The sequence below is a fragment of the Pleurodeles waltl genome, chromosome 5 (genome assembly GCF_031143425.1).
Source record: "Pleurodeles waltl isolate 20211129_DDA chromosome 5, aPleWal1.hap1.20221129, whole genome shotgun sequence".
Taxonomy (NCBI): domain Eukaryota; kingdom Metazoa; phylum Chordata; class Amphibia; order Caudata; family Salamandridae; genus Pleurodeles; species Pleurodeles waltl.
In genome coordinates, this window is record NC_090444.1 from 92,997,068 (window position 1) to 93,009,967 (window position 12,900).

The 12,900-nt window shown below is 49.1% G+C and overlaps 1 protein-coding gene across 2 annotated transcripts in view; it reads left to right on the top strand.

Moving 5' to 3' along the window:
- Positions 1-252: 252 nt before the first annotated feature.
- Positions 253-12,900, top strand: part of LOC138295405 (dihydropyrimidinase-related protein 1-like) — a 141,627-nt gene continuing 128,979 nt past the window's right edge. The window contains exon 1 of one of the 2 annotated variants that reach the window (XM_069233673.1): positions 253-1,860. In XM_069233673.1, the coding sequence (XP_069089774.1) occupies positions 1,492-1,860 (369 nt within the window). In that variant the 5' untranslated portion in view covers positions 253-1,491. Of the gene's footprint in view, positions 1,861-8,942; positions 9,097-12,900 lie in introns of those variants that run through there. The other variant, XM_069233674.1, reaches the window with a different exon arrangement.

Sequence of the window (12,900 nt, forward strand, 5' to 3'; positions counted from 1 at the left end):
TGTGGCTATAGTGGTATTGCAGGAGCTTTGCATGTCTCCTAGTTCAGCCTTGGCTGCCCTGCTACAGCTACCCCTAGACAGCCTAAGCTGCTAGAGCTGCCTACATTTCACTAATAACAGATGACTGGAGCTGGTATACGGTGTAATTACCTCTGGTACCCACTACAAACCAGGGCAGCTTTTCACACACAGTCATACGACACGAGTGTCATCCCCTGTCCGTAAGGGAGTCCACCCCCGCGTCTTCACACTGAGAACACCGCTTCATTCTAAACACACAGCTTTCCATTGTCAGCGCGGCGCCAGACCTCTTGGCTTTGCGCTGCCGGCTTCAGACGACATTCTGCACCCCTCCCAGCCCAAGGGCCTGCCATGTGCGTGGGGTTTGCGCCCCAGGCGTGAGAGCACTGGCTGCGCAGCACAGAGAGAGATGCTGGTGCACTCCACATCTGAATCTGTAATGTGTCAGAAGAGCATCTTTTTCAGGGAGGGGAGGAAGGGGCGTGTCCGTGGGATGCAGCGAGCCCGAAGCCCCTGGCTCGGTGATAGGCTGGCCGGCTGGTGCTGAAGGGACAGCGCCCTGGACCGCTGGTGGTGAGCTGTGCGCACAGCTCGCACAGGCCTGGGTGATGAGGGAGGGGGCAGAGAACCGGACACATCGTTATTGATTGCTCTTGTTTAGCGCATCCCACCCAGCCCCGGGGGAGCCCAGGCTTCGCCAGCCCCGCTGCTCCCACACCCAGGCTGCTGCCGCCTGGTGACATCACGCAGCCGGCGCTTTGTTCTCGCTGCTGCCCTCCGGCGCAGGGGCTGAACCTGACGGGCTGGGTGAGCGCAGGCAGCACTTCCAGGAGGTCGGAGGAGGCGCAGCCAGACAGACGGCAGCTGAGCCGGGCGGTGTGGGACGCTGGTACCCGAGCCTGCATTGTTCGTCCTCACCCTCATCTTCACAGCGGCGGGTGCCTGTCCTGCCTGCGCCTCAGCAGATCTCCACCCTCCCGTCATCTTAGTATTTCCATGAGAGAGCCGAACACCTTTGGAGTTATATTTTCATTTTTGAGTGATCTGTAGCGAGCATCATCTGCAGCCTTGTCTCTGTTGGAGATTTGACGCACTCTCTGCATTCCAAGGCTCTTCTAGGCACTGTGCTTCGGATTTGCGATTTAAATCCATATTTTTCTTTTCGGCACCGGGATACATTGTGTTTGAAGAGACAGTGCTTAGGGGAAGGGTTTCCACTGTACAGGCCACCCCTTGCCTATGCACACTCCACTTGCTGGTTGCACAGCACGCTGGTGATTGCACACCACGCCAGTGGTCGCACATCATCTGGTGGTTGCACATCACCTGGCGATTGCACAGCAGGCCAGTGATTGCACAGCAGGCCAGTAGTTGCACAGCAGGCCAGTGATTGCACAGCAGGCCAGTGGTTGCACAGCAGGCCAGTGGTTGCACAGCACGCCGGTGGTTGCCAAGCACACCAGTGGTAGGATGGACGACAGGAAGAGGAACTGGGCGGCCAAAGAGGACGACCTGCCCGCCTACCTGGCGCGGCCTGGCACCACGGCCCAGACCCCCAGGGTAAAGTACGGGGGCATGTTCGGCTTGGTGGAAGGAGCCTACGAGAACAAGACCATTGACTTTGATGCCTACAGCGTGGGTAAGAAGGGCTCCAGGACCTCGCGGAGCAGCAGCCGCCATGACCTGGACGGGGACAACTTCAACGAGACGGCCAGCGACGTGAGCGAGGTGTCGGGGTCGGTCATCAGCTCCCCCGGGGAACGGGAAGACAAGGTCCCTGGAGTGGAGATCAAGTACCCCATGGGAAAGGAGCACCTGCAGGGTCAGGACGGTGATAAGGTAAGGGGGTGGGGCCGCGTCTCAGCTATATGTACCCTAACCCCTGGTCCCTTATCCTGTAACCCATCTACCACTCATGTTCTAAGTAGCATCTGACCAGAATGTGCACAGCACATCTTGGATTATCTACAATGCAGAACTTATTGCTGCACCCACTCATATTGTGTTAAGTTGAATTGTGTTGTTTTCGGTTATATTAGATGTGTAGAACACTACTGCCACCCTAGGCATAGCTGAACATGCTGTCATCTCCCATTCTCCAAGCACAGGGGCAGGTTTGGCTGTTTGTGGGAGCAGTCCTGCCACTGGTGGCCCAGGGGGCTACCTAGCTGGTCTCTTCCTAGCCCCAGCCTTGGATGCACCCAAGGCCAGCTGTGTGCCCCCCGGCATTGTTATTCTGTACCCTCTCACCAGCCAGGCACGTCATTATCCGAGGAATTCATATTCTGCACGGTAGCTGCGGGCCCTCCAGAAATGATCACCCTGATGCGATGAATGAATGAATGAATGGAGCGCTTTCATAGCACACCGCTGTGTAGTTCACAGTGAACAACAAGGATATTGGTAAGTGCTGCTGATCCACAGGAATATGACAAGGACAAAACAGGATAAGAATAGTAACTCCGAAAGTGTCATCTTATTTTATGGTCTAAACATGCCATGGGGAGATTCTGGAACCATGACATTAACAACTTTCTAATAAAATACAGGGATGGGGTTGGGTGGTTTGCAGATGTCCCCAGATCCCCGTGAGTGCATTGGTGAGATTTGTCACTGTTATGTCTGTCCACAAATTTAGTTGCTTGTCTGTTTCCAAAAGGAGGAAGGGCGGGGTTTGTTTCTGTCTCTCAGTAATGGGGTGTTGGTGAATACGTTTTTGGATGGTTTAATAAACTATAGCCTTTCTGAAGAAGTCAGGTCTTTGCAGCTGCTCTCTGCAGTGTTCAGCTGCCAGAGGAGAGGTGACTGCACACGGGATGCTCTCAGTGTGTTTGTCGATAATTCGACAAAGAGAATGATACAACTGCACCATGTGTTTCGACATTTTCATTAACCTCTGCATTGTGCTGCTTAGAAGCTAATTAGCACCTGAGCACCAGAACAGAACGAGGAACCGATCTCCAAGGCCTTCCATTGGATGAAATCTATATATCACGGGGACGGTGTGGTTTGTGTGCACTAAGGGGTATATGTGATCGTGCATATGTGCACCCTGCGTGTGAAACAGCTTCGTTGACAGGACCCGTTGAGCGTGGTGTCTGTGCACAGGGCGTGTGTGGCCGCCTCCAGCTCAGCGGGGTACAGGGGGGCCTGAGCTGTGACAGCCCGTGCTTCTGAAGGATAGCTATGGCAACTGCAGACGCCTAGAGCACAAAGAGAGGCGGGGTCTGCTGTCATCGCTCATCGCCCCTCCCCGCCCCCTTTCCACAACATACCGACCACACGATCTCATACACACGCGCGCATTCACATCCAAGCACTCACAGTCACAAACACACAGGCACACTTTCGAACTCAGATCCACACACAAGTAGGTCTCATGCTGACTCACGCTCGAAGTAACACAAAAGCATGATGGACGGAGTGCTGAACAATGCAAACACTCACCCCCAGTCACAGATCTGGGTTTAATCCATCGTTCTTTTGCTCACCATGCCACCCCAGTTTGGACCCAGCCATATGCAAATCAGTCTTGACCCTGCTCCTCAAGGGAACAGTCCAGCCCGAACTGCCAAGCCAGGTCCTCCCTGGACCAGAAACAAGCATCCTGGGACCGGTTTCAGTGTATCACTCATCATCAGCCAGGCTAGCTTAAATCACATAGATCATCACACACACAGATAAGCTATGTACCAAAAGACACACACACGGTCATTGTCATGCACACTGTCATTGTCACATCTTCGACAGACACAACAGCAGAGAAACACCTGCTCATCCAAATGCTCTCATCTGGTACACACACAGAAACACACAAACAAGCAGACACACACATACTGAGTTTCACACCCAAACCCACATACAAATACACAGATTCACTGGCACACACACATTAAAAAACACAGCCAAGCTCCCCGATGGCCCCCACCCATGCAGCGGTTTATTTTTCCAGCCCAGGAGTCCCTTAACTCTCTTGCCTTGTACAGTGCGCTGCTGCTCGAGCCGAGTCCGTGCTTTATAGAACTGAATAGATAAATAAATGGGCATCCACACCTAAACAGAGGGGTGAGACGTGCATAGACAAACCGCAGACACACACTAAGACCCAGGCGAAGACAAGTACACACACCGACACACACCCGAACACAAAGACAAGTACACACCAGGTACACACACACACACACACACACACAGATGCATGCCTCCCCCACACACATTTGGATGCTCACACACAAACACTTGGATGCACACACATCCACACACAAACCGCAGACACACACTAACACTCAAGCAAAGACAAGTAGACACACCTACACACACACACGCCAAAACACAGACAGGTACACGCCACACACATGCCACACACACACACAGTTGCTTGCCCACACACACAAACACATTTGGATGCAACCCCCCCCCCGAAAAAACATACTCTTGGATGCACACACAGGCAGACACATTCTTGGATGCACACACACACTTGCTCCTGGGCCTACCTTGCCCCTTGTATTGGGACACTTCACGTGTGATACACCACGCACCGATGAACAGCTGGCCTCGCCTGGCTCTGCGTGAGCCCCCCATTCCCACCACCAAACCCGGGTGGGCTCGGATGCACATGATGGGGCTGATGCGCTGGTGCCCTGAGGGTGGGAGTGACGTGTGTTCTGCCGAGCCTGACCCTTGCCCTTCCCCACACCCCTCCCCTTTGACACTGGCTGCCCTCGCTCCTTCTGAGTCACTGGAGCAGGACACGTCCAATTCAAAGGAGTGCCGCCCCCCTGTGTCTAGCTAATGAATGGAACCAGGAGTCCAGCTGATTCTACAAGGATGGGGGAGCGCGGGGGAGAGAGGGGGTTGTAGCTGCTGCTGCACAGCATGCACCCTCTTGTCAGTACACACTACCAGACTGCGTACACGAGTGCGCGTCTAACGGGGGCAGGGAGCTCAAGGTGACCTTGTCAGGCTTGAACAACTCATTGGCTCTCGTTGCACTACTGCATTCTGGTACTTGTAGTCTTTGTTTTATAGCCCGCATCTGGTGTTAAGACACACTGCCAGCCTACTTATAACATACTATATTTATAAGTCGGGACAGGCATCTGAAGAGTGCACTTTTCAGGCCTGAACATCTCAGCCGACTCTCGTTGTACTGTTGCACTCTGGTACTTGTAGTCTTTGGTTTATAACCCACATCTGAGTAAAGACCCATTGCATCCTCCGTGTAACTTACTGCATCTCTAACTAGGGGTAGCGTTCTCAAGGTGACCATGATTGGCCCGTTGCATTCTGGAGCAGGTAGTTCTGCATATATTCAGTTCCTTTTCTGGATATACCCACTGCCAGGCTCCTTATGACACACTGGCTTTTTACTAGAAGCAAAGACCGAATGACCCTCATGTCGTGTTTGAAAAGTGGATCCCACTCTGTTGCATTCTGGTACTTGTAGTCACAAGATTATATTGCGACAACTGCAAATGTGCACATTGGTCTTGCAGCGGACAGTCTTCACAGTGTTTTCTCTTTTGTTGCATTACATTTGTGTTACATTTGTAGGTCAGCGGAAATTGGGAGCTTGGGAGAAGGAGTGCTACAGCACCCCCAAAAATAACAATGCTGGAGTTCAGAAGGTGAATAAGCAACAAAGATGCCTCATTTTTTAACTTGTCACTATTGCTGCTCATTCAAAACAGAGGTCAAATGAAAAATGTCAGCTGTTCCTTTACCATGGAAATTGGTGTTTACTTTCTCTGATACAAGCTGAGAGGATTTGGGAATGTGACCTGTGTGAGAATCCTCCTGGGGCACCTGGAGTGTGAAAGGAAAGGCTGGAAGTTGTCAATTTTGGTCACATTCAATAAGATTTAAATACATATAAATGAACTGTACAGCTATTTCAAAAATATCCGCTTTTAGGAAAGTACAAATGAAGCTGATTTTTTTAGAACTGAAGTGTATGAAACAAGGATTTTAATAGGATTAAAAGAAATCAAGACACTTTATTCGGTGATGCTCGAATGATAGATAGTCACTGACACCTGATTTCCAACATTATCATTTACACTCTGTATAGTTTATGAGTAAAACTGTATGTCAGCGCAAACGTAGTGGCCATTTTCAATGGAAAAGATGCTGTGTGCAAAGGACAGAGGCTAGCACACCATGCTTCAGTACTGTCAGTGTGACAGAGTGCTCCCAAATACAGCACGAGCCGCATACTCCACCCATCAACTCTCCTGCCGAATGGGCGTGGCGCATTTGCTACACTTGTTATTTGGGTGCCACTAGGATTTCTCATAATTCCTGTGACTTCAGTGATGCAGCATTAATGGCCGTACCCCAACTCTGGAGGTTTGTAAAGGGCCTGGGGCGTCGTCTTCTTTAATTTACCTTAAAACCCTTCATTGTACCGGAGCTGTTCCAGCCAGGCTGTGGAGTTACAGACGGGGAAGTTGAGGGGGGGGGGGGGCATTGCTGGCCCCAGCAGTTATTGCTGAGCATTTTATGCGGAGCTTAATCTGTTAAAAATTTAAAAGCAGGCGTCCAGAGCTGTGCCGTAACAAATGCCCCAAGCTCAAGTAGGTTCCCTCAGCACAGTACTGTGGCCTGAGAGCTACTGCGTAATCCCTGGGGGAGTGTGTGGGGGGGGAGCGGGGGGTCTCCATATGCTGTTCAGGGGGGCCCTCAAATTTCGCTAGGCACTGGTCCGAAGCTGTTCTAACGAGCCTGACTTCTGCGAATGTCCCGGATGACGAATACAACCTAGTCTTGATTTCATTTCGGGGCCTCCTCCCCACCTCCTGGCGCGGGGGATGGGAGTTGGGGGTGCGGGTCACCAAACGTCAGTGCCTGTACCTAACCACCGGCACAAATTAAGCATTGCTGTCTATGACCCGGGAGCCCACTCCATGCATTCCACACAGCGCTTTCAATGAAAGGACTGCGACGGAAGTGATCTGATTGGCTGCTGAGACCACACCCCACGCCGGCTCCTCAGTCTGCACCGGGATGAATGCGCCTGGGTCGGCGCTGTCCAGCAGCGCTACATTAATAGTCCAGCGAGATAGAGGAGCCTGCGGCCTCCCCAGCATCTGCCACAGCTCGGGCGTGGGCACGTGCTCCTGGAGCACCTCAGCGCGCCCCCTGCAGGCAGAGCATGTAGTGATGATGATGAGCAAACTGTTATTACTAATAGGAACGGTAATATTACTAATAGGAACGGTAATAATATTAATAATAATAATAATAATAGGAACGGTAATAATAATGACAATTATAATTGCAGTTTAGGCAGAGTTCACCACAAAATGGTGTTTCCTTCGGTTTTGCTTTGGTGTTGATTTATGGCATCTGCTGTCGTTTTCGCTCTAGTTAGCATGAAACACTGAGGTGCGGGATTCAGATGCGTCAACAGCAGCAAGGATGTACCCACTACGCTGTTTTGTAGTGAAATGATAGCATTATATATTTTGTTTGCAGTTTTATAATGCGCGAACTCGCCCCCCAGGTACATAGGGCGCTTTACATGAGCACCGGTCACATTACACAAGGACACCTTAATTTTTGGTAGGCAAGGGGAGATTAAGTAATTTGGGGGGAGATTAAGTTATTTGCCTAGAATCACAGGATGTTGAGCCGGCGCCGAGACTCGAACCAGGTTATCCATTACGTCACACCCTGACTATCATCCACACTATTTTGTTGAGCTGGGTGTGGTTTCGTGCATTGTTCTTTCAGATATCCTCGAGAGGGTGGAGGGGATTAGTAGGAAGTGGGGGTGGGGGACGAAGTGTGAATAACGGCACCCATTCCTTTACAAGCCTAGAAAGAGCTGCTTCACGTGGGACGATAAATGGGTGGGAGGAGGATGTCTGCAATCCGATTGGCTGCTGAGCACCCCAAGCCCCTCTTGGAGACCACAATTCACCATGGCAACCGGGTCTGAAGTTTCCGTGTTAAGAAACCACAGGCGCAGCGTTTTTGTGATTTACCAGCAGGATGGGGGTGGCGGCCATGCTGGGGTGTGTGCACGGGCACGCGCCCATTTGTGCATCTAAAATTTATTTTATGCCTTTGTCCGCGTGTTTAGATGTTTGATTAACCTCCACTGGACCAGTTACAAATGGTTTCTCTCGGGTCAGTTGCACCATTAGGTTTTGTCCAGCTGAAATGCCAAAAGAACTACTGGTGAAATACAAACGTCAACAGAAACAACCAGACACCCCAAAACATCAGTGGTGAGCCCCACATCTGTGTGTGGTGTGATGATTGTGTACCTGCGTGCTGAGTATGCCCTTGCGAGTCCACTTGTGTGTACCCAACATGTTTAAGTGCCTATTTTCTGTGAATGTCTAGGTGTGAGTGTGCATCTGTGACTGTGCACCTGCATGTTAAACATGTATGTGTGAGACCGACTTGGTGCATTCATGTCTGTGTCCATGTTCTTTTGTATGTTTGTGCCTGTGTGAGTGGGCGTATGTGCACGTGTGACTGACTGAATAAGCGCATCACTTGTGTGTGTTTAGATGACGGTATGAGTCGGTGCATGTGTAGTCACGTGAATGTGTGTGACAGTGCACCTGTGCTTGCAGTATGTCTGCGAGTCCGGAAGGATGTATTTATGTCCAGATAAACCAATCTACTTTTTTTAGGATTAATTTAGAGTTTTGCATCGGACCAAATGGCACATTTCAGACGCTTCGGGGCTTTTTAGGGCAGTTTCATCTAACAGTTATCACCCCCTCTTAAAAAAACCTGCAGATTTCCGAAATGAGAAGCTTTGAAAGCCAAGAGGCTGTAAATCTGCGAGGCCGCGGAGTGGATTAATCCCCCGGGCCTCTGCTTCCAATGTGCTTACGGACCATCTGTGCGGGCTGGCTGCAGGGCGGCTCGGGAAGCAGCGCCCCCTTCACCCATCACCGCTCCCGGGACCGGCTGAGACACATCATTAGGAAGATTGCATGTCTCACACCCCTCGCTTTTGGTGCATACACTCTGGACACACAGGTTCGGAGTGTTGGCTCGTTCATGTGCAGAGCAACGAGAGGTCCAGGCATGTACTACCTGGATGCACAGGTGAGGGGTGTCGACTGGGTCTGGTGCACAGCTGTGAGAGGCCCGGGCCTAGATACTGTGGATACACAGGTTAGGTGTGGCGGATGGATCTGGTGCTCAGCCCGAGAGGGGTCATGGCCTGTACACTCGGATACACAGGCTAGGTGTGGCTGATGGATCTGGTGCTCAGCCCGAGAGGGGTCATGGCCTGTACACTCCGGACACACATGTTAGGTGTGGCGGATGGATCTGGTGCTCAGTCCGAGAGGGGTCATGGCCTGTACACTCCGGACACACATGTTAGGTGTGGCGGATGGATCTGGTGCTCAGCCCGAGAGGGGTCATGGCCTGTACACTCCGGATACACAGGCTAGGTGTGGCGGATGGATCTGGTGCTCAGCCCGAGAGAGGCCATGGCCTATACACTCTGGATACACAGCAGTGTTGGCTGGTTCTGGTGCTCGGCTGCTGAGGCCATGGCCTATACACCCTGGATACCCCGGTTAGGGGTTTTGTCTGGGTCTGGTGCACAGCCGCAAGAGGCCCGGGCCTGTACACTCCGGATACACAGGTTCGGGGTGTTGGCTGGTTCTGGTGTTCAACAGCAAGAGGCCCGGGCCTATACAATCTGCGAGCCTGAGCAGTGATTTTACTGTCAGATTCCTGAGCCTGTGAGAGCACTATAGCCCGAGTGACACGCCTGGTGTCATAGGCTTGTGCCTGTAAGACCCTCGGGGTTTGATGGGTAACTATACTGTGAAACGCCTCTGCATGTAACATGTGTAACACAAGTGTTAGCTTTGCTACCAACGCCCTGGCCCGATGAGATTACTGTAAGGTTGTGGAAGTCCTTTTGGAGGAGACCTATGCATGTAGGTTTCACAATCTGAAGGCTAGGTTGGCTGTGCAAAGCATGGAAAACACGTGGTCGTGTTCTGTTTTCTGATGACTGAGTATGTATATTCACTGTAACTCTGGGACAGATCAGAAGGCCTGAGTCTATAAGACCTTTGTTACTTGAACCACTGCTGCCTGGGCCTGTAGCCTGTGCCTGGTAGACAGAGTTTCCCTCTGAAGCTTACACTCATGTAATCTCTCTAACTTGATAGTTTCTCTGCCTAAAAACCTAGCAGGTCTGGTTTCTTCCTCGGGGCACAATCAGTATCCAAAACATGAGAAAACTCCATAATGTTTGATAGCTGTGCGTCGGAAGTCTGGGCCTGCAGTTTCTGTGACACAAGGGATATCCATGTAGCCTGAGCTGGTAAGAGCCCAGTGCCATGTAGGAGTGTTGACTCAGCCTGTATGATGTGTGTAACTAGAAGGATAACTGTCCTGTGTCAATACTGAACTTGTATTAAGAGCAACCTCTGTCAAGGTCTGCATACCTCGAGAGTTTGGTGTCCTGCCTGAAGGTTAAATCCGTATGATTTGTGTAACCTGGGCAGTACCTCCGTTCTTTCAAGCCATAATCAGGGCCCGTTAAATTATGTGGAAGTGGATGCCAAAATTATGAGGCTGAGTTGACTAAATTATGTGGCAAGAAAAACAACTTATGCACCGTATTCACTTGAATATTTATTCCTTCCTACACATGTTAGCATTATCTGGGCAAAGGTTAGACCTCATTAGTATCATTTTAACTCTTAATAAGTATAATTAGCAACTGAAAGATGACTAGTTAATCTTTGCATAGAATCTTCCATTGTCAGCGTTGTAGTAACTTTTGATCAGTTTGAGCTAGAAACACATTTTTTGTGTACAAATTGCAAAGTATGCAGCAGATAATGCATTATGTGATTAGGGGTGGAACATCTACAACTATGCAGAAAACGTAGCAGCCGCATAATCGCATAATCGCATAATTCCAGTTTTCCTCTCTGTAGTCCACAACATTTCTGTTGACTTCCGAACATTCTGTTGACTTTGAAGCTTTGTATATCTTGGTTGCCAATTACAGTCTTTTGACGTTTTCAAATGAAAATTACCAAACTCCTGTTATTTTATTTCATGTGATTAAATGATTGTATTTTGAGTAACACGTTTTAAGTATAAATACTCCAAACAGACCAACCCCGAAATATGTCTGTGTCAAGTACCAATACAACCTTAAAAAGGCAGGGAAATAAATGAAGTTGTCAACATCATAAACATTAAATGTATGTTTTGTGTGTACACGAAAGTTCTTTGGAAAGCAACTGCGAATGTCATGGAATATAAATGGAAAACTGGGACACAGGCTTTGGTGGATTTCCAACATATTAGATTACAGGTGCCCCTTTATGTGGCAATGAAACCAGGGACATAATGTTGTATGCTTCGCTTACACATATGTACCTGTACTATACTCCACACTCAAGTGAAGTGTGCCATCCAGTTGGCATGGCATTTCAGTCCCTCTGCCCCAAACGCACTTATTCAATTGTTTACCTTAAATTTGTTATCTACCCACAAATAGTTTTCTGATTTTCTATAAAATAATTAAAATGCATTACAAAAAAGGGTTTATAATATTCGTCTTTGTCTTCTGGGACATTCTTAAGTTCCCCAATTACACACTTGAATAGCTTATCCTGCCCTTTTTGTCTGCGCATTCTGATAATTGTATGCCTGAATTTGTAATACAAAAAAGGGCAATATTAAGAAACAGGAGTGATTGAGTTACTCATGCCTGTTATGGCTCAAGTTGAGAAGTTTGTGTATACCTATATTTCTGTGCTGGTCTGGGTGTTTTATGCTGCACAAATATTTGCTGGTTTGTGCGTGTGTTTGCTTGTAGACCGTATTTCTATGTGCTCGTGTTTTTCTATCTATCAACTGTATGATTTGATCTGCATGCATGTCTGTGATCTCTCTATGTGACTATGAGTTTCCTCCATCTGCGTACATTTAATATACACATGTCAGAGGTATTGATTGGCTTTGCCTGTGCTTGACAAGACAAGTGTTAGCTACATAGACAACCACATACATCTAGCCCATCCAATTTCTTGGCTTCTGGAGAAGTATGCACTTAATTCTCCCCTACTATCTCAACTTAACAGTGACTTCATATATGTACGTTCTTCCTTTTGAGCCACCCAACGTTTGCCCAATGATGAGCTGATTTAGAAATGTAGGTGCCTGAGGCTCGAATCAAAAATTATTTTTCTCAAAGTTGCCTAAGTCAAAGTCATGATTTACGTAACACACTTTCAATTTTAAGGCCCTGTTTACAAGTGAGTCAGAATGGGATGACGTATTTACTGCACCCAGTAAATGCTGATACCCGAGGGTACTGTACCTTTTGGGTGTGGGAAATACTTCTGATTCTAAGTTTTACGGAAAAGTAGGGAACTGTATGCAAAAGTAGTGTGTTCCACACCAAAGTCTTCATGGTTCAGTAGTTACCATGTATTTTCCTCCTGGTAAATTTTCGCAGGTTTGATTTGCCAAAATTTACCTGGGGAAAGTCCCGTGTGCTGTGGAGGTTACTGTAGAATTTGTGATTCCAGTCCAAGAACAGACAAGGGTTGCCCAGGGATTTGAATTTCACAGCCCACTTATGATCAGGTCCTTAGTGTCAGTTGTTGGACAGACCGGCCCACTCGTGTTTATGAGGTGGCCCAAAGCAGTTTGCTAATTTCATGTAAGTTTCAGTATCCTGGCTGAGTGGTTATGTCTTCCCATCTGAGCACTTCAATAAATGGAGGTACCTCTAAGCATGAGTTGCTGGGTCCAGAAAGAGACACATTCATTCAATGAATTAAAGGACACAACAGTGGCGGCCCGTCCTTTAGGGCGGAGGGGCCACGCCCCCCACCTTTTACCCCTCATGAAGAGTGT